Genomic DNA, 19,978 nt, shown 5'->3' on the forward strand with positions numbered 1-19,978 from the left:
AGCCGTATCCTAGACTACGTATAGGTGACTCAAAGAACGTATGCCTTATTTCAACATTACAGGAATATCATCCAGGGTTGGATGTATTGATAATTATTTCATGAAACAAACTGGGTGGGCAAATTACCATACCTCTGCCTGCTCAAAGTGCTGAGTCCTGTTATTTTTAGATGATTTTAATAATGGTATGTTACGTAATGCAACTTTGGGATCGAGATCCATGGAGTCCAAGTTTTAAATAAGAAAGTATACAAATCTATCATGAGCAACRCTGTTGAAGCTGGGGGTGCCTGGGGTTTGACTGCCTACCGCAGCAGTTTCCCCTGTAATTATTCATATACACTATTGTTTTTTACCTGAGAGAACTGGTAGGCTGCGAAGAAATTCATTTCCACAGTCTGTATGTAGTCGCCAGATCCTCACGGAACCTGAGGGTGGATAAATATTGCATACTGTATATGATTAACTCTTGAAACCACTGCATATTAGGTATTTTATACCGATAGTACGTAAAGTTTAATCACAACGTAGAGTGCTTGTGATTGGCTGTATTTTGTCATGGGATTTGTGCATTCATATCTGTCGAATCATAATAGTAATGGATCAAATGAGGTTGATCATTGGTGTAATAAAAGTTAGAATTAGTTCAATGGTGCCTATTGMTCAGTCAAAGCCTGAATATCACCATTATTATCAGGTATGAAGGTAAGACCCAGATGCAGACAACGTCGAATTAACAACGGTTTAATAATCCAACAATGGCAGGAAATAGACAGGTCAAGGCAGGCAGGGGTTAGTAAACCAGAGGTGGGGCAAAGGTACAGGTCGGCAGGCGGGGTCAGGGACAGGCAGAGTGGTCAGGCAGGTGGGCTCAGAGTCAGGACAGGCAAGGGTCAAAACCAGGAAGGTGAGAAAAAGAGAGATTGGGAAAAGCAGGAGCTGAGACAAAACCGCTGGTTGACTTGACAAACAAGACGAACTGGCAACAGACAGAGAACACAGGTATAAATACACAGGGGATAATGGGGAAGATGGGTGACACCTGGAGGGGGTGGAGACAATCACAAAGACATGTGAAACAGATCAGGGTGTGACAATTATTCCACAGCTGCCTCTGTCACCTTTCTGACAGCTGTACAGTAATGCTGGGTTTAGATCCCCTCCYGGAAATACAGAATCATTTCCCCTCAGCCCGTTATTACAACCAATTGATCAACCACACCTCCTACACAACATAGTCCTACTCTATGGCAACCCACACAATCACACCACTTGCCCCKTAAGGATACTGGTAATAATCAGAATCATAACAGTTATGACTCCATCGTGTTATATTGCCTATATTGTATGAGTGATTTTTATTGGCTACATCTCAATGTCTCCTTAGATGTGTTGTTTTGTTGGCGGCAACCACGATGAGTAGGCTGCACTTTGGCATACAAAACCCTATTGGCCTTACTAGTAACAGGGGTGGCAATAAGCCTAGTGGTTAGAGCGTTGGGCCAGTAACCAAAAGGCTGCTAGATCAAATCCCTGAGCTGACAAGGTAAAAAATCTGTCGTTCTGCCCCTGAACAAGGATAAATTCAGGAGTTGGAGTCACATGATTCATTGATGCCGTAACTTTCAAGGGAAAGGGTTGTGTTTTGGGGCACTTGATGACTAGTATAATCCCTCGGCCATGCYGGTTAAGTGTGTTGTTGTTTCTGTGCCCCAGGCAGGTTGACCTAAAGTGTGGATGGTTCCTTACTCTGATAAAATTATAGTATGTCTGGCGGGTCCAACTTCAGAGTAATGGACGACTTGTACTGTAGGTCACAGCCCAGGGCCCTRGCTTTAATCAAGCTAGGTGGCTGGATGGTGGAGAGGCAGAGTGTGAAGCATTTTTTGGACATCTACCTGAGTATGAATACCCAATTTGTAGGAGGCACAGACCTACAGTCCATGATTACCGTCGAAGATCATAATTGTACATAGCAAATTAAACTGGGACAGTGTTAAATGTAACACTTTCAGTGTACACATGAAGTTGTACACTGTGAGAGTTCAAATGCATTTATATTCAGTGTTCATGGCTATGAACACCTATTTTGTGTATTTAAAGTCACGGAAGGCATCAGAACATGCAACACACACACACACACACACACACACATATTCATTGATAAATGCAGTTTTAATCACAATCCAGGAATACTGGTAATCATTTGTTTATCTTCACCTGACATATAAATCATAAACTATTGCTCTTTGTCTAGATTCAATCATTCAACAGAAATGCATCAGGAACAAGAAATGTCGCCTCTGAAYTCTGTCCATTGTTCATCCTGTTGCTATAGGTTATAACAGATGTGTTACAGAAAACATGGATTTGAATGGATGCAAAACCCGATATTACTGTCATYCAATTGATATTATTTCATTAATAGAGCAACATTATAACCTAAAGAAATAWGGGAGAAAAACATAAACACAGATATCTATACCTAAATATACATTTATGGCAGAACGGAACATGTTGACATTCCATAATGGGCCAGACAACATTAGAAGCCAGCAATGATGAGTGCACTTAATGCATGAAACAGTGTCCGATTGAATGTGCCAATGTGACTGACTGGGATTCAAACCCAGGTCTCCTGCACGCCACATGACTGTCAGCCCTCTGAGCTAAAGACTAGGCATTAGCTCTGAAGGGCTAACTCAAGTCTTTACGTCTCGGGAAAGATTACTCATCTTACACCAAGAACAAGATATTGTATTCATCTTGCACCAAGACCAAGATATTTTATTCATCTTACACCAAGACCAAGATATTTTATTCATCTTGCACCAAGACCAATATATTTTATTAATCTTGCACCAAGACCAATATATTTTATTCATCTTGCACCAAGAACAAGAGAAATGACTCATCTTACACCAAGAACAAGAGAAATGACTCATCTTACACCAAGAACAAGGGATATTAGTCATCTTACACCAACACTGCCTCATCTACACAGTAGAGAAGGGAAACCCCAGGGTCTGTAACTGTTCTAGGCCAGCGTGTGTAACCACACACATTACCATTATATCACTCAAAACCAAAACACACAACAAGCTTAATGATCAAGTAGCAAAGCATATTCACATACCAGAGATACATGTCACTGCTATAAGCAATTGGCTGCAAGTTGGTAARGGTAAAATARATGGGCACACYWTTTATTCTTTAWGCGTATATAAATGTGTTATATATTTGAAGACTGTCGTTGTGAATCCCAGCCATTGACCCCAGGATATGATTGGTTGCTCTGTAACCAACCAGAGAATGGCAGTTTATCACAATCTCTTGAACTGTACTTGTCACCTGCGATACAGGTTTAAGATGATAGGGTTAAGGTTCTTTTTTTTWAAATCGACATTACTCATGCGATATAACATGCATAGAGAAACAAGAGACAGTGCCATCTTGGCATTGTCTCTCGCCCAGAGCAGCATGATATGAACAACGGCAATGTTTCACCAAATGGTAGCTACTTCCTTGATTACATTTCCTAATGGCATGCGTAGATGTTTTGTCACAATCTAATGATTATGGCTCACTGTCCTTGCCCTGTAGAAACAGAATTCATGCATCAGTTGTAAACTGAGAGACTAACACGTCGCATGTGCTTCTATGATAGCTGTGCAGAATAGATMATAGAAATATAGAAATGGATGATATACTGTGTTTATCAGTGGTTCGCAATGCCCTTGATTTACAATGCGTTTCGTTGTATTATTTATATTGTCTGTGCATTTGATAGATAGTCTCATGGCATTCATCGCTTCTAAACCTGAAGAAAGGAATCAAAAAAAATATGATCAACAGTAGACATGTTCATTCAATAGATTTTCAAGCATTTAAAGAGGACAGAAATGTCATCGGTATTTCACATTGTCTTATAAAACAGACAACTAATTKGACAACCCCAAATAAAAATMTGCACACAWAAATTTGCACACAACATCAAATCTGTTATATACATTATATTTACAGTTGGAGGTCATTTCAGCAGTAAAGATCAGTGAAATGCTCCAAACCAAACAAACSCTCAACCCTSCCACTTCCATGGAATGCTGTGAACAGAGGGAATCTATTTCCTACAATGCTAGCGCGCAACAGAGGGAGTTAATATACTGTAGCTTTAGTCAACGTTACACCTTACAAAAATATCAGAACATTTCACAAAGACATGTTATACAGTATATAGCACTAGGCCGTTGGCAGGAGAGTTCGACAGCTATCAAAGATGGAGCTGATTTCAAGGAATGTCGTCAATTTACTGAGTGAAATCCTGTCAAGCATTCACAATATCAGGTAGAAAAGATGTGAACCGTGACAGATTCATTGAGTGCAGTGTGTTTAGATTGCCAATCAATATTCCAATTTCAAGACTGTTTGACAGGATTTTGAAAACGTAATGGTTGCCAATTAGCAAAATACAGAACCTGAGATATTAAACCCTCAACAGTAGACATTAATTTGAACCTATGTTAAAATGGTATACTTCAGTATGTAATAATAATGATAATAATAATAATAATAATAGCAATACTACTACTACTACTAATAATAATAATACACTGTACATAGACATACATAAACAGGACCACTTCACTGTCAAATTTGCAAATACTGTATGTGCACTTGAAAATGATATTATCTGACCAAGACAAAAAAMATATACYTGATAAAGCATCACAAAACATGAGTATATWTTTTTTGCATTGATCCGCATTCATGACAAATAATATGTAAATAATTATAAAGTATACATTACAATTCATTATGTATATGCATAATACATTACATAACATTTGTATTTTATTTGGGTTTGTTAAAAAAAACAAAGGTCAGTGTTACCTTTTCTTTCTTMCAAATTGCACATATTGAATTGMGTATAAAGGATCTCCATTATTAAACTGCAGAGAGGGCAAAAAGACTGGGAAGTGTACAGTCCCAGTCCTACAGTATGGGTATTTATCTACATAGTTCTGTACAAAGTTTTAAGAATTAMCAATCCACCACAATCCATAATTTGAGTATGACTGCAAATATAAAAACTTTAACAAAGAAGTCAAAGCATTTTGTCCGTGTTACATAGAGGCAGTCCTTTGTTTTTCGATAGCAAAACATTTCCTGTCACGTAAAAAAAGACAAAACAATGACGAAGGGAAAAAAAATATTCTAACACCACCTGACCCTAAAATCAGTCAATCAGTTGACATAATACATCCAGTAGATTAAATTAAAGAGGGAGAAGACGGAGGGGAAGATAATRCGCGACCACCTGTCGATGGCGTTTACGTCCGTCAGGTCAGGGATTTTGATTTTGAGCTGCGACGAGCGCCGCCGCAGTTTGTGCCTCTTGAGCTGGGCGTGCCTGTCAAAGCTGTGGCGAGGAACCGAGGCCCGGCTCGCCTTCCTGCACTGGACGCCGGTACCTGTGCTGGTGTTGTCAAATCCCATGACGGAGGAGTTCCTGCTGTCCGCCAGGCTGGTGGTGACCTCATTTCCTGCCACCTCGTTGTGGATCTCCAGGGTGGTCAGCAGGATATTACCGTGGGACTCCGCCTGGAGAWAGAAGTAGAGGATTGATGTTTGATCTGGAGCTACGACAACATGATGGTCCTGCTCTGGACAGGTTCACGGGTGAGATGAGAACCGGAACTATGTCCATTATAAACCCATTTAGACGAATGACATACATTGGAGAATCAAGATATGAGACTATGCAGGAATGAGAACAAGGCACTTTGAAGGAACGTTTSAATGGACATCACAGCACAATATCTTTTTTTTGTAGCGACACTATATGCAACATAGACATTAGCGGGCTTGCAGACTTGCATTGGYCGTGCAAACGTCAAACCAGAAGTTGAACAAAGGACAATGACAACTTGGGTAACAAGCGACACGTACAGACTCATTKAATTCTCATGCGGACATGAAACATGTAATGTCAGTCAATGGTGACAGACAAGTCAGACAGATAGTGAAAAAAGACGTGTCCGCTGGTCAAGACTCACCGACTGTGAGACACGGAGCGTTTTTGCTCTATTAGGCTGCTTAGTCAGCTTAAGAGATGACGTTTTACCTCCTTCCTGAGGAGACTAACCACAAGAAACACAACACCATATTTATAGAGTTTCTGAATCTGCCGTCGCATGAGTGTGCGGACCGCAAAGATAACACCCGATAACTTCTTAACCTGAAACCCAAGAAACTTGGAAGAACTTTGAAGAAGTTAGAGCGTCTCGACAGAGATCTTCATGAAGACTTACCCGATTGGTGTCGTATTTGGCCGCCCTCTCGTTGTTGGCCCTCTCGGCTTTCTCTGCCAGCTTCTTCTGCATTTGTGGTCCTCGGCCGAAGAAGATGTAGTTGACGAAGGCGTACTCCAGCAGGGCCAGGAAGACCATGACGAAGCAGCCCATCAGGTACATGTCGATGGCCTTGACGTAGGGGATCTTGGGGAGCGTCTCTCTCAGATGGGTGTTGATGGTGGTCATGGTGAGCACAGTGGTGATCCCTGGATTACAACAGACAGATTAAGGCAGGGTTCCCCAACTGGCCCCACAAGTTTTCTGAGAATATTTCGAATTTTTATTGTTGGACATAAAGACTGTAAAAAAGCCAGGAAATCAGCTCCCAAGTGATTTTAATTAAATAAATATGTTCCCAAGTATGGGAACTAAAACATAATTATTTATGTGTTCCCARGTTTAATGGAGAGACGTGATCATATTCAAATGTAAGCAAGGTTTTAAATAATTATGTTTTAGTCAAACATTATGTCTGTTTGGGATTCTTGTGGTCAATTTTCAGTCTACTTATTATTTGTAATTACGTTCTGGCCAAACCACCTCCCAGGACAGAGCAGAATATTATTTGATAGAATTTTGGATTGCCTCATTGTAGCTTGGTGCTCCAGTCTGTTTGTGCTTTGGCCAATGAACTCCTCCTCCAAAACACGCATGGTGTGACAATGGTAGAAGAGTTGGCTACAGTATATAACGAATGGGACTTGGCTGGTCTTGTTGTGCTCTGAGCCAAAATAGCTTCCCCTAGTAGAAATTCAAAAATGTGTCCTCTACTTGCCCCTTGGACACCACCAACCCCAAATAACTCATTGAATAATTGTGTACATTCAGCCTCCAGCTGTGAGTGACATTTTAACCGTGGAAGGAGTTGAATTGAATGTCTCATGTTAAATATACTATACGTTATGTCCTAAAGAAAGGTCTCTTTATGGAGACAATGCTTTCTTTGCACATGCTTAATCTGTTGTCCATGCAGAAATGTATTTTCCTTTACAAGAAATATAAACCATGTGCACCAGTAGCTAGTACTGTCATAAAGCAACATTGGAGGTAGTTAGAGTGTAGGATCAATCTGGCCCTTTCCTTGATTTATTGGTATATTAAAGGGGACAGTTTTAAGTATTACCGGTGTGTGTGTGTGTGTGTGTGTGTGTGTGTGTGTGTGTGTGTGTGTGTGTGTGTGTGTGTGTGTGTGTGTGTGTGTGTGNTGTGTGTGTGTGTGTGTGTGTGTGTGTGTGTGTGTGTGTGTGTGTGTGTGTGTGTGTGTGTGTGCGCGCGCATATGTGTTTTTCTCGCTCTGAGGAATAGCAGCATTCTCCCCCTTTCGCTTTTATTCATTGCAGAGATCTCTGGGGTTTTGCTGAACGGCAGCCATGTTCTTTATCGGTGTTCCCTCTGTGGTTCTATTACTCTCTGTCCTTCACTGCACCCGCCGACCTGACAATTTAATCACAGGGCCATGTGCCCGTGGGCCTCCCTTCTTTTTCATCAGGAGACCGGACTCTCTGGGGATAAATGTATTTTTATGGAGCTTCTCTCACTCTCACTGCCTCTATCCGCCTCTGTCTATCTCTGTCTCTCTATTTCTCTCTTTCTTTCTTTCTTTCTCTCTCTTGCGCTCTCTCTCTCTCTCTCTAGCCACTTTCAAAGGAAAAATGTCAGGTGTGTAGGTATTATGCATTTAAATAGTACCTCCCAAAAGTGAGAAAGTGGTAGGCACTCCACATCTGCTAACATACTGGTCTGCTACTGAACAATACACTATATGGGTTATTCTACTGGTAATTACTGTGGTATAGAGCCTTTGTGATCCTGTATGGCTCAGTTGGTAGAACACGGAGCTTACACCGCCAGGGTTGTTGGTTAAATTCCCGGGGCCACCCATACGTAAAATGTATGCACGCATGACTGTAAGTCACTTTGGTGCTAAGGACTGACCATACATGATACCAAAATCATAGTTGCGACCATGTTTTCAGGCTATACAGTGTATGTTAACCATTTCATTGTTTACAAACTATGGCGTTAAACAAGCTAATACGTCGGTTTCTGATGGGGTATGACAGTTGAACTAAGCTCATGAGGCATTTATAAGAATCAATGGGTACATATAATTTATTTAAAAGTTAAAAAATTGATCCACCAATCCCAGACTGCCCCTTTAACGTCTCTCTAATTTTATGTTTCAGACAGCCCCCATACTCTATTTCTGCTGCATAATCATCATGAAGGAGCCACTAAAGCATCGTGCAAATGACTTCAGATCCTGTAGCACTCTGCTTGCTAATGGCATTATTGATACATTATTCCTATCATCTGTTCTCTGAAATTGGGTACGAGGTTATCAAGAAATGAGATTTGGTCCACACTTAAGTGTCAGAAGATACTTCCTCACTTTTAGACTAGAGTATGATCACAGAGCCTTAGCAACTCTAGAGGACATTAACCAAAGGCATGCAGTACTTTAAAACAGTATCAGTACATGGAACAGCACTGGTACTTTGAACAAACATTCGGAGTGTTACATCGCTGAACACTGCATGTACAGGTCCAGGTTATTGTACCCTGCTTTACTCACACCGTGCATCCTGTATATCACTGAATGCATGGAGAAGGTGAGCTACACTGAATGTGCTGTAGGTCCTGTGTGGCTCAGTTGGTAGAGCATGGTGCTTGCTATGCTCAGGGTTAAGGGTTCAATTCCCACGGGGGACCCAGTATGAAAAAGAGGATGAAAATATATGCACTTGTACATCGCTCTGGATAAGAAAGTCTGCTAAAATGTATGCACTGTAACTCAATGGGGAGTTTTATTTCTTTTTGCTCAGAGTTATTGAGTAAAGGTACACCACGAGAGAGTGAAGAAAATGTGCTGGAACAAGATTAGGGCCAAGTGGGTCGTCTGGATTTGGAATTCACTGTAACACTGCTCCCTAATCAATTTTACCTTCAAACAATTCAATTGTTTTCCCCCTGCATTGATATCTTGATTGCTGCTCTTACCGGCATGCAGCCTCCACAAAGCACCCTTCTGGGTGGCAACGGAAATCCCATAACGATCCATCACTGAGGGAGTTCATGTTTTTTTCTGGTGGACTCCTTATTAGCAAGCCACCGGATATTGCAMGCCTTTGCAAAGACCTCCCATTTCTCAGCTTTATGTTCATGAGAGAGTGCAGGGGAATCTGTCCACTCAGTAATACAGAGCAGACCATCAAAATAMAATTAGAATATAATTATCTCACGGACTAGACCGTATGTGTGACCCTACAAAAGGTTTCCAAAAGGGTTCTTCGCCTGTCCCCTTAGGAGAACCCTTTTTGGTTCCAGGTAGAACCCTTTTGGGTTCCATGTAGAAGCATCTGTGGAAAGGGTTCTACATGGAATGCAAAATGGTTCTACCTGGAACCAAAAAGGGTTATTCAAAGGGTTCTCCTATGGGGACAGCCAAATAACCCTTTTTAGTTCTAGATAGCACCTTTTCTTCTAAGACTGTATAATTAGTGGGATGTTGTGATCAGTCACAATGATAGGGAAACGGGATTCAGAGGCTTGTTAATATTGTACAATGTGTAACATATGGGGCTTTGACACCAACCTAATGCCACTCTTGCAGCCGAGGCATCGTAATTGATCCAGAAGGAGACCCAGGACAAGATGGTGATCAGGATGGAGGGCATGTAGGTCTGCAGGATAAAGTAGCCGATGTTCCTCTTTAGCTTGAAGCTCAAAGACAGTCGTGGATAGGCACCTATGAAAACAAGATGTTGAGCGGTTGAATAGAATGAACGACTTCTTGGTTCGAGGAGCATACTGGAAGACCTCGTGTTTTTGTTTTTGTTTCTATGGCAATGGCAGCATGGGTTGGATTTATCGCTATGGAAACAAGCATCCTTGAACCATACTTCACAACAATTTGACACACGGTGGCTGAATGCGAGGCAAATAATAAAACTGTGATGATAGAAAATGTTGCACTTTCAATCGACATATATTATTTATTTTAAACTATTTCAGAATTTATGCATGTATAAAAGTCTTGGAGCTTGATCTGTTAGGCATTTGGTAATGTYCGTATTTCTTCTCTGACCTGGCTTATGAAAAACACACTTTATCACATATCTGTCATCGTAAATGTCCATTTGAGTTGCACATTCCTCTCTGCGTAGCATTACAACAGTGATGCATGACTCTGGTCCTCAAGGCTCATAGCGTCTGCTGGTTTTCGCCCATGCCTTGTTAATCAGAGACAAATTAACATCTGGGTATCCAAGTGTGTGGACTCCTCAACCAATCAATGACACMTATTGATCCATTAAGAGCCAAGGACAAAACMAGTACCAGAAGGAAAAGTTTACCTAAAAAATATTCTCCAATACTACACATTACCATGGCTATTTATTTAAGCACGGGGTTTGAGTCAKGCTAACACGGATCATACCACTCCCACTGATTTGCACACAAACATTCTAAACAAACCAATCAAAACTCTCGAATCACAAACTATCTGGATCCATGGATTGCTGTCCGTGTACTGTATACGTGAGATGAGGCACATTCGRCATGGGAGGGAACTGTCCCTTTAAAAAAGGTAACATTATGCAAGGAATAGTGGGATGCGAAAGTAGGTGTTGAATGAAGATTGGTGATACAGAGGATGTAGGTGTGCAACTAAGCGTTCACACTAGCTGTGTCTCTGGACGTACATCAGCGAGTGGGAGAGTACACCATATGTTATAAGGAGGAGGAAGAGGGGGATGAGAAGGAGGAGAGGAAGGAATAGGAGGATGGAGATGATGGTGATATGGTAACCATGACAACACCCATGACGACCACAACCGTGAAAACTCTCATAATGTAAGGTGTGCGATGTCCGACAACGTTCTGACAACGTTCACCAGTTCAACACAGATCCCCTTTATCCACTACTAAAGTGAGAGGGGGGAAAAAAGCATGTGAAAACAACCAATCTGAAACAACCAATCGGAGTTGACCTTTGTATTTCACTTATTTACATTGTACTTTCTCTATGCACACTCACAGGGCCCTGCACACTCACGCACACAGACACTCCAACACACAAACACTCAATTCATAATTTGCTCACACACACATAATATTATGCACATACATTTATACTGACTACACACCCGCACACCCACTCACATACAATCATCATATACGCTGCTACTACAATCATCATATACACTGCTACTACTCTGTTTATCATATATGCCTACTCACCTTACCCCTATACTTATCTACCTCTACCGCTACAGTATCACTGCACATTGTAAATATGGTACTGGAACTGACTAACCCTGTATATAGTATGCTTACTTACTTTCTTGTATTCTTCTTATTTCTCTTTCCTGTGTGTTTTTGTTCTACCTTATGTTATTTTTAGCACTATATTGTTGATTGATTACTGCATTGTTGGGTTCAAGAAAGGCATTTCACTGTACTCGTGTACATGACATTAAAACTTTAAATCCTTATGTCAATGTTTCCTTGTGAGCTTGGAGGGGAATAATTGATGCTCTGGGCCTGATTTTCCACATGAATGTCTGATGCCCTGTTCCCCAGGCTGCTTCTCCATGCTGTCTCTCTTTTAAAGAGCTGAAGAAAACAGCTGGGTAATTGCCATCCTACCATCATTCACTGCTCCTGTGTGAGTCTCTGTGAGTGAAGCCAGCAACAGCAGCACATGGAGGAAAGTTGGCCAGGCTCGGGGAGGGAGACAGGCCTTTGAAGTATGATGCAGGGGTCCTCAGAGGAGAAGGGAGACAGGGGGTCACACCGAGGACCCAGGGAGAGGGAAGAGGGGGGCCCACACTGAGGAGCCAGGGAAAAGGGAGACAGGGGGCCACAGAGGAGCCAGAGAGACATGGGGTCACACCGAGGACCCAGGGAGAGGGAAGAGGGGGGCCCACACTGAGGAGCCAGGGAGAAGGGAGAGAGGAAAGAGTATAGAGGGGCCACACTAGACACTCAAATTTAATGGCTGCCATCCGGTTCTCAAATAAAGGTAGGGATGGTGAGGAATTCACACATACAAGCAAGTGCATATACATACAAACTCTCACACCCTGACATGCATGTGCACGCATACACGAACATGCACGCACCCACGCACCAAATGATGTCAAGGATACCGGTAACATTTCTTCTGAACTGGAAGATACAGCCACTAGAAAACTGAAGTAGCAGTGAAGAGTTTCACAGTGAAGCACTGGTTTGGTAAAAAMCTAGATGGAAAATAACATGGTAAGGATGTGTATTTTCTGAGAATGTGTTTTTACCTGTGGAAAAGACAACATTTCTGGACACCAGCTTGTAGTCCACTATGGAGAACTGTGGCAGCTCAATACGTGTCACCCCCGTCACCGCATTGTCTCCTCCCTTCCAGTAGAACTCAATGTCATCTGTCGTGTATCCATCTGAACCACAGAAAGAAAGACAGGGTTAGAATGAACCTCCTGGAGTGGGATACCATGTGAAGAAACTAAGTCACAGATCATTACATCTCCACTCTCTCAATTGAACCACTAAAAAGGCCCAGGGCAATCAAAAATGTGATTTTTCTGTGTTCTGTATACAAGTATACAAAACATTAAGAACACCTGCTCTTTCCATGACATAGACTGACCAGGTGAATCCATGTGAAAGCTAGGATCCATTGTTGATGTCACTTGTTAAATCCATTTCAATCAGTGTAGATGAAGGGGAGGAGACAGGCTAAAGAAGGATTTTTAAGCCTTGAGACAAACAAGATATGGATTGTGTATGTCTGCCATTCAGAGGGTGAATGGGCAAGACAAAAAATGTAAGTGCCTTTGAACAGGGTATGCTAGATGATGCCAGGCACACCTGTTTGTGTCAAGAGCTACAATGCTGCTGGGTTGTTCACGCTCAACAGTTTCCCGTGTGTATCAAGAATGCTCCACCACCCAAAGGACATCCAGCCAACTTGACACAACTATGGGAAGCATTGGCAGCACAAGGAGGAAACGTGCTGCCAATGTAGTTAAAACATAGGCCAGCATCCCTGTGGAATGCTTTCGATGCCTTGTAGAGTCCTTGCAACTCAATATTAGGAAGGTGTTCCTAATGTTTGGTGTACTCAGTGTATATTTCCATACTCAGAGGTTGCAGTAATACTGTGAAATTYTGAAKATMATGATAATGCCCTTTWAGWMTAAGAGCTGTTTGAAAAGACCACCTGAAATTTTAGCCTGTTTTGGTGGYATGGAGTTTTGGCCTGGCTGGTGACATCACCATGTGGTAAATTAGTTAATAGACCAATAAGAAAGAGAGTTCCAAACCTCTCTGCCAATAACAGCTAGTTTTCTGTTTTCCCCTCCCGATTCCGAACACTCCCAAAGAGTCCATTTTTGTTTCTCGTTTAACATTTGAACTGAAAATAAGGTGCTTAATAAGGTGCTTAATTGTTACCCAGAAGTGATTTGATATTGAGATAAAAACGGCTGCATTGSCCCTTTAACATACAGTGTCACAGTAATCTCCATTGTGGTTGTATATCTTTTACTAAAATATTTTTTATACTGAAATTGTAAAATGGTATACACATCATTTTGTTTTATATATTGAAATACTGAAATCTAATAGAGAAATAGTCATTTTAGAGGTTGATGGTTTTGAGGTCACTCACAGCTCTCGATCTCCAGAGTGCAGTTCTGCTCGTCCAGAGGGTACCTCCTCAGGTCCATCATACAGGCTGCCGTCGTTGTGATCCTGAGGTCAACACACACACACACACACACACACACACACACACACACACACACACACACACACACGGGGGGAAGAGGATCACGTTAACTTAAGCTTTTACCGGAGCCCACACACACACGTTCTCCAGCCATAGTGTCTGCTGTGGATCCACCTTAACTTCTCACCTGTGCATGAAACCATATAATTACAGTATAATGTTATTCACCATCACGTTATGATCTCCTGAACAACCACAGTCAACTCCACAGAGAGAAAGGACAGCTCTCTGCTCCCACTTGTAAGCAAGAAGAGCTGAAACTGAATACATTCCAGTATAGACTATAATTGTTGAAGAGAAACTATATATGTGCATTGATCTTTTACTCATAGTGTTTCAGTTGGTATCAGGTTCAGCCAGGTAGACCAGATTACCTTAAGATATGACGAAATAAGCCTTCAGAACCAGAACTCATCATTACAGTACACTCACGCCTCGGTTACTTTACTGGACAGGTAATGTAACATCTGAACATTCCACATAGTAATGTCTGGAGATCCTACTCTGGCATTCCATTCCATACATTGTCACTTACAGGTGGACCGTAGGTTTCAGGGTGAGTGATTGATTGAGTTGGGATAATAACAAGTGGACTGTGTGGTCCTGTATGGCTCAGTTGGTGGCGCAGGGTGTTGCAGCGCCAGGATAATGGGTTTGTTCCCAGGGCCACCCATACGTGAAATATACGCACGCATGACTGTAAGTTGCTTTGTATAAAAGTGTCTGCTAAATGGTATAGCTATGAACCCTAGGGGTTTTGTCCTTTTGGTCAGATCATGAGGTTGAATATTTTCGGTACAACAACAATTGATCTTCCTGACGTGCCCTTGGCTTGAAGAAGTCAAAATCGAATCATGTTTGCACAAGTTGCTGAATTCCTGGACTCCATTAGTAAATCTGTAACCACTAGACAGTATAAGCACAATCTAAAACAATACGTCATATACGTCTTTATGGATAAGAATGCCAGATCACATAGCTATACTGTCATCTCAGAAATGCATTACATCCAGACGAGTGTGTTTGTCAGAAGCTATTAGACAAGATGGATGAATCCACCATCGCACACCGTTGCAAGCAACAACACACACCAACACACACCACCACCACACACCACACACACACACACACAACACACACACACACACACACACACACACACACACACACACACACACACACACGCTAATAACACAACTCTATAACACTGAGCTGTAAACAGGATCAAGCTCATGCACCCACATACACACACACACACACACGATGTTCTTTAGAGGGGGTACATGAAACAGATTGACAGTATGTTAAACAGAACAGAAATCAGCATTGTATTAATCCAACATAACGTATTAATTCAAAACTAGCCCACTGCGATGATTAAAATGCAAAAATCATTGAATTTCCATGCTGGATTGCTCAATTTGGAAGAAAACCATGCATTATACATATTTCATTTACTCCTGATGAAACAATCAGGACTTGTCAAACACAAAACCAATGGCTTATGGATATTGAAACAGGGATCATAAACAAAGCAACAAGCTGAGCTTTGCGTCATCATCTATACATTTTCTTGTTTTATTTTTGTTTTTCTTCTCACTACCATATTTTAAAAATACATATTCAACAAAGCATGCCAATGTACACGCTACTGCACCAATATGTCGAGGGAAAAGCTAAAATTGAGCCTATAGGAAGGGATTATATTTACTAGCCAAAAACATAGCAGCTGGTGGCCTAGAGGTGGTCCAGTGGTCTAAGCCACTGCCTCCGGAACACAAAGATCACTGCAGCATGGTTAAAAATCTGGTCCACTGCTATTTCTGGGCTCTCTCCTCTAGTATTCCTCTCTGTCTATGCTATCCAATAAACAGACAAAAAAGAGAGGAGTGGAAATGCCCCACTTCTTTAAAAACACATAAAAAACCTAGCAGCTCATACACCACACAGCATTTATTACTATAAAATAATAAAATATTGTGATATCCCTTCAAATGAATCAGTCTTGGATGCATTAATCTAGAACCCATTGGTTCCCCTGCTTTGGAACCCACCTCAGGCCGTAGAGCACTGTTCCATCCGGGTGGAGGCGGATCATGCGGTTCTTGACCGTCACACCGTGGACGAAGGACTTCTTGTCATTCAGGAAGTAGGTGTCAGGGACCCAGAGTGAATCTGCTACCCGGTTATCCAGGGTGAGGTTCAGRGGGATCCCTAAGTACGCCAGCCTCTTGTCCCTCCAGTACTGCTGGAAGTACATGGTTAAAGTGTAGTCCTGGAAGGAGATTAACATATGGTGATGTTAGTATACTGTAGTATATCCACTTCCTTATTTTTTATTGACATACAGTGCGTGTGTGTGTGTGTGTGTGTGTTTCTTGAGTCTGCACCCCATAGTTCTGAGAATGATTGTAGATAAGCCTATTTGGGGAGGAGAGATGAGGAGTTTACAGTCACAAGCTGTCTGAATGGTGAGGGGAAAGGTTGCAACGTGATGGCGCACAGTGTTCTACTCTGACACAGCCTCCTGCCAACCAAACTGATTTTCCAAATTTCCCCTCAGACCCACTCAACCCACTCCACTTCTCCTCAATACCGACCCTCTGTGTCAAAATGGCCGCCGCAGTAGAAGGCTTCCCACCAGGTAGCAGGAGGAACAGTGTGGCATGGCTGTGTGATTCAGCCACAGTCCTAATGGRGATTACACAACAGCCATACTGTAGGCAGGGCCAGGCTGTACCAGGAGTCTGTCCAAGTGGCTCCGCCACACACTCCAAAATACCCAACAGCAATGTGTTTCTCTCTCTACGCCAGCAGCACTGTTATGAGTGGAGCCAACCACATGGTCTCTGACTAAAGCCAATTACATTGTGTGGTATTGGGTCCAATATTTCAGTGCACAGCCTACTCAGTCCTTGCAGCTCGCTATGGAGGGGAGCCAGAGGCAGGACGTCATGCCAATTGAAACTGAGGGGGCACGTACTCCCTCCATTTGATCAGTTTTTAGGATAAAGAGATACAAAATGTACACTAAATGTATGACTCTCTACACCTCCAACCAGCTGTTCAATGATGTCCCTGGAGATTATTTCAGGTATTTCAAGATGGGAGTGTTCCAGGGGTGAGAATTGTAAACCAGTCAGGGATGTAGTTTTAGATAAGTCTTTACATGAAAGAGCATGAATGATTTAAATAACCACTGTAGCCGGGTCCTGCATTCAAAGCAGCAGCTGCCTTGGAATTCTTATAAATCTTGCACGSYGACAATCACAGATCATTTCAAATAAAGGAGTAGTTGCTCACCTTGTGAAGTCTGACTCTGAATCAGACAGTTTGTCACACTGATGCTGCCATGCCTACCGAGTGTGACAATTGTGGTGAATCCTTAAAGTGGAATCTGCAGTTTCAATTCCTTCAAAGTATCTCCCGGAAGGACTGAGGGGAAGGCTCTTTAATTTTACTGCACACTGTTTAGCTGTGGTGGTGTGGTGTGTGTGGTGTTGTGTGTGTGTGGTGGTGTGTGTGTGTGTGTGTCGTGTCAGTGCATGCGGTATATCTTGATTTATTTTCATTCAATAACGCACCCTGTAAGGACATTATCAGTCGAGGCGTCCATATTACTGCGATTTACTGCTACTCAGTCTCCTAAACCAGCTTTCTTTTTTTGTCCTTCTGTAATTCATTTAGTGACCCAATGTTACTGATGACACTGMGCGCGTCCCAAATMGCACTCTATTCCTTACACAGTGGGCCCTGGGCAAAAGTAGTGCACTGCATAGGGAATAGGGTGCCATTTGGGACGCMGCCTTTGGGGGAGTTGAACKWGCTCTTGTTTGGTGGCGTCGTTTATTCAGCCTACAGTGTGTGATGATCCCTGCATACTGACCGACGCAGTAGCCTACTATTCTCATTTGTCATTGCATCTGCTCCCTGTCTCCAACAGATGCTCCTCATTATCAAACAACTGGCTTATCATGATCATGCTTTCACACAAAACCACTCTTTATGAACCGGCCCTATCCCACCAACAACGTCCGTAATTCTATGATCTCACCCCTTGCCGTAAATCCGTGTACGTTTAGTGCATTTACAAATGGTCTCCTTGTGACATCATGCATTCGTAGAAAGAGGAAGTTATGCGTAGACCCCAAGGTCATTAGCCAATACAATTCCAATTGACATTGTGAGTAGATATGTAAGGCTTATTTGCATGCGGTCCCCACATGCCATCATGTACTGTAGGCACAAACACAACCTCTATAAGGTGCTTAGCTATATATTATCAAACAGATTGATGTAAATCAGGTAGCCTAGTGGTTAGAGCGTTGGGCCAGTAACAGAAAGGTTGCTGGATCGAATCCCRGAGCTGACATAATAAAAGTCTGTCGTTCTGCCCCTGAACAAGGCAGTTAACCCGCTGTCATTGTAAATAAGATTTTGTTCTTAACTGACTTGCCTAGTTAAATTAAATACATAAAATGAGATATTCATAGTGCAGTGACAATAGTCAGCTGACGGACGGATCGTAAACATTCTCTATTATTAACTACAGTATGTCGCTCATAACTGAACTGAAGTCTCTTAGCTAAAACGCCTTTTGGTTAGTGTTAGAAATAATAGCCATCTTAATAACCACAGTAACCATCAATAACAACATACTAAGCCAAACGGCGATAAACTACACGAACAGTGACCCTCAAATTGCAAACACAGTTATAAAAACAAATCAATGTAGCTAATTCGGTTATACATTATTGTCAATCCAAACTCAGTAAAGAATCATTTGACGCAGTCGGTCATTTTCAAAGCAATTCCACAGGCTTCCCCAAGAGGTTTCTTCTTGGAAGCCCATTTTTCACTGCGGGAAATCACCCTCACTCCCCACTTCTGTGGTGAACCTCAAAATCATATTAAAAATAGCATGCATGGTCTCTGATCTACTCTAATGTCCTTTAGTAGGAGGAGCTGATTACCCCAGAAATMATCTTAAATACACTATGAGAGGGGAGACCCAGAGCCGTATATAGAGATGTAATGGATAATAATGGCTTCTAAACACACAGAGCTTTGGCTGRGATAACAATGGATCTCTCTGTATGTGCATTAGTGGGGTTTGATAGATAAATTAAAACTGTGATAAAAGGATTCATACAGGATTTACAAGTGATTCCCAAGGGGCAGGAAGCGACCAAGAATTACACAGWAGACTGATGGGATAAATAGCTGCCTGTGTACACCGACACAAATAACATGATAAGATAATGGGCCAAAGCATTGCACCGGAAATGTGGGCACTCATCTTCAGCATTGCCATGCACAAAAGAAGGCCCTCGCACACACACACACACACACGCTCACACTCGCTATATAGACTTTGTAGAGGGATCATGCTACTGCAGAGAGCTGGCTTCATGGATCGATAGAATCATGTCCGATAGCAATCCAAAATGATAAAGTGAGGGTCAGCGTTTAAGCATAACCCCATTACACCTCTTATAACTCTCCTACAGCACTCTGGGAATTACGGCCGTAACTTCAGGAGACCAATTGCCTCACAACCCCTAGTAGACCTGCCAATATTCATAGGGGTTATGGTGAGAATGGTGCCCTTCGACATCTGGTTACACATAGTTCCTGATGGAACATTAAAATGAACCTATATGCAAATTCCAGGGTCAGTATGGTCTATGGGCAGGATTTCTTCCGATAGACAGAGAAAAGCAAACAGTAATGACAGGAACAGTTGGAGAGAGGAGAAATATCCACTTCATATGACAGATTTTCTACACCCACCCACCCACACACACTCTGCAGAGGGACTGACGGCTGGTTACTC

The 19,978-nt window shown here is 42.1% G+C and overlaps 1 protein-coding gene across 2 annotated transcripts; it reads right to left on the reverse strand.

Moving 5' to 3' along the window:
* Positions 1 to 2,175: 2,175 nt before the first annotated feature.
* On the reverse strand, positions 2,176 to 16,412 carry LOC111970899 (gamma-aminobutyric acid receptor subunit beta-3-like). 2 transcript variants are annotated; one of them, XM_023997645.2, is made up of 7 exons: positions 16,197 to 16,412; positions 14,023 to 14,105; positions 12,653 to 12,790; positions 9,949 to 10,101; positions 6,312 to 6,559; positions 6,057 to 6,140; positions 2,176 to 5,601 (listed from the first exon to the last, which is right to left on the reverse strand). In XM_023997645.2, the coding sequence occupies exons 1-7, from the start codon at positions 16,400 to 16,402 to the stop codon at positions 5,245 to 5,247; spliced, it is 1,269 nt and encodes a 422-aa protein (XP_023853413.1). In that variant the 5' UTR covers positions 16,403 to 16,412; the 3' UTR covers positions 2,176 to 5,244. The 2 variants fall into 2 exon arrangements, with proteins under 2 accessions (XP_023853413.1, XP_023853414.1); XM_023997646.2 differs by lacking the exon at positions 6,057 to 6,140.
* Between the last annotated feature and the right edge of the window lie 3,566 nt (positions 16,413 to 19,978).

Source organism: Salvelinus sp. IW2-2015, linkage group LG12 (assembly GCF_002910315.2).
Source record: "Salvelinus sp. IW2-2015 linkage group LG12, ASM291031v2, whole genome shotgun sequence".
Taxonomy (NCBI): domain Eukaryota; kingdom Metazoa; phylum Chordata; class Actinopteri; order Salmoniformes; family Salmonidae; genus Salvelinus; species Salvelinus sp. IW2-2015.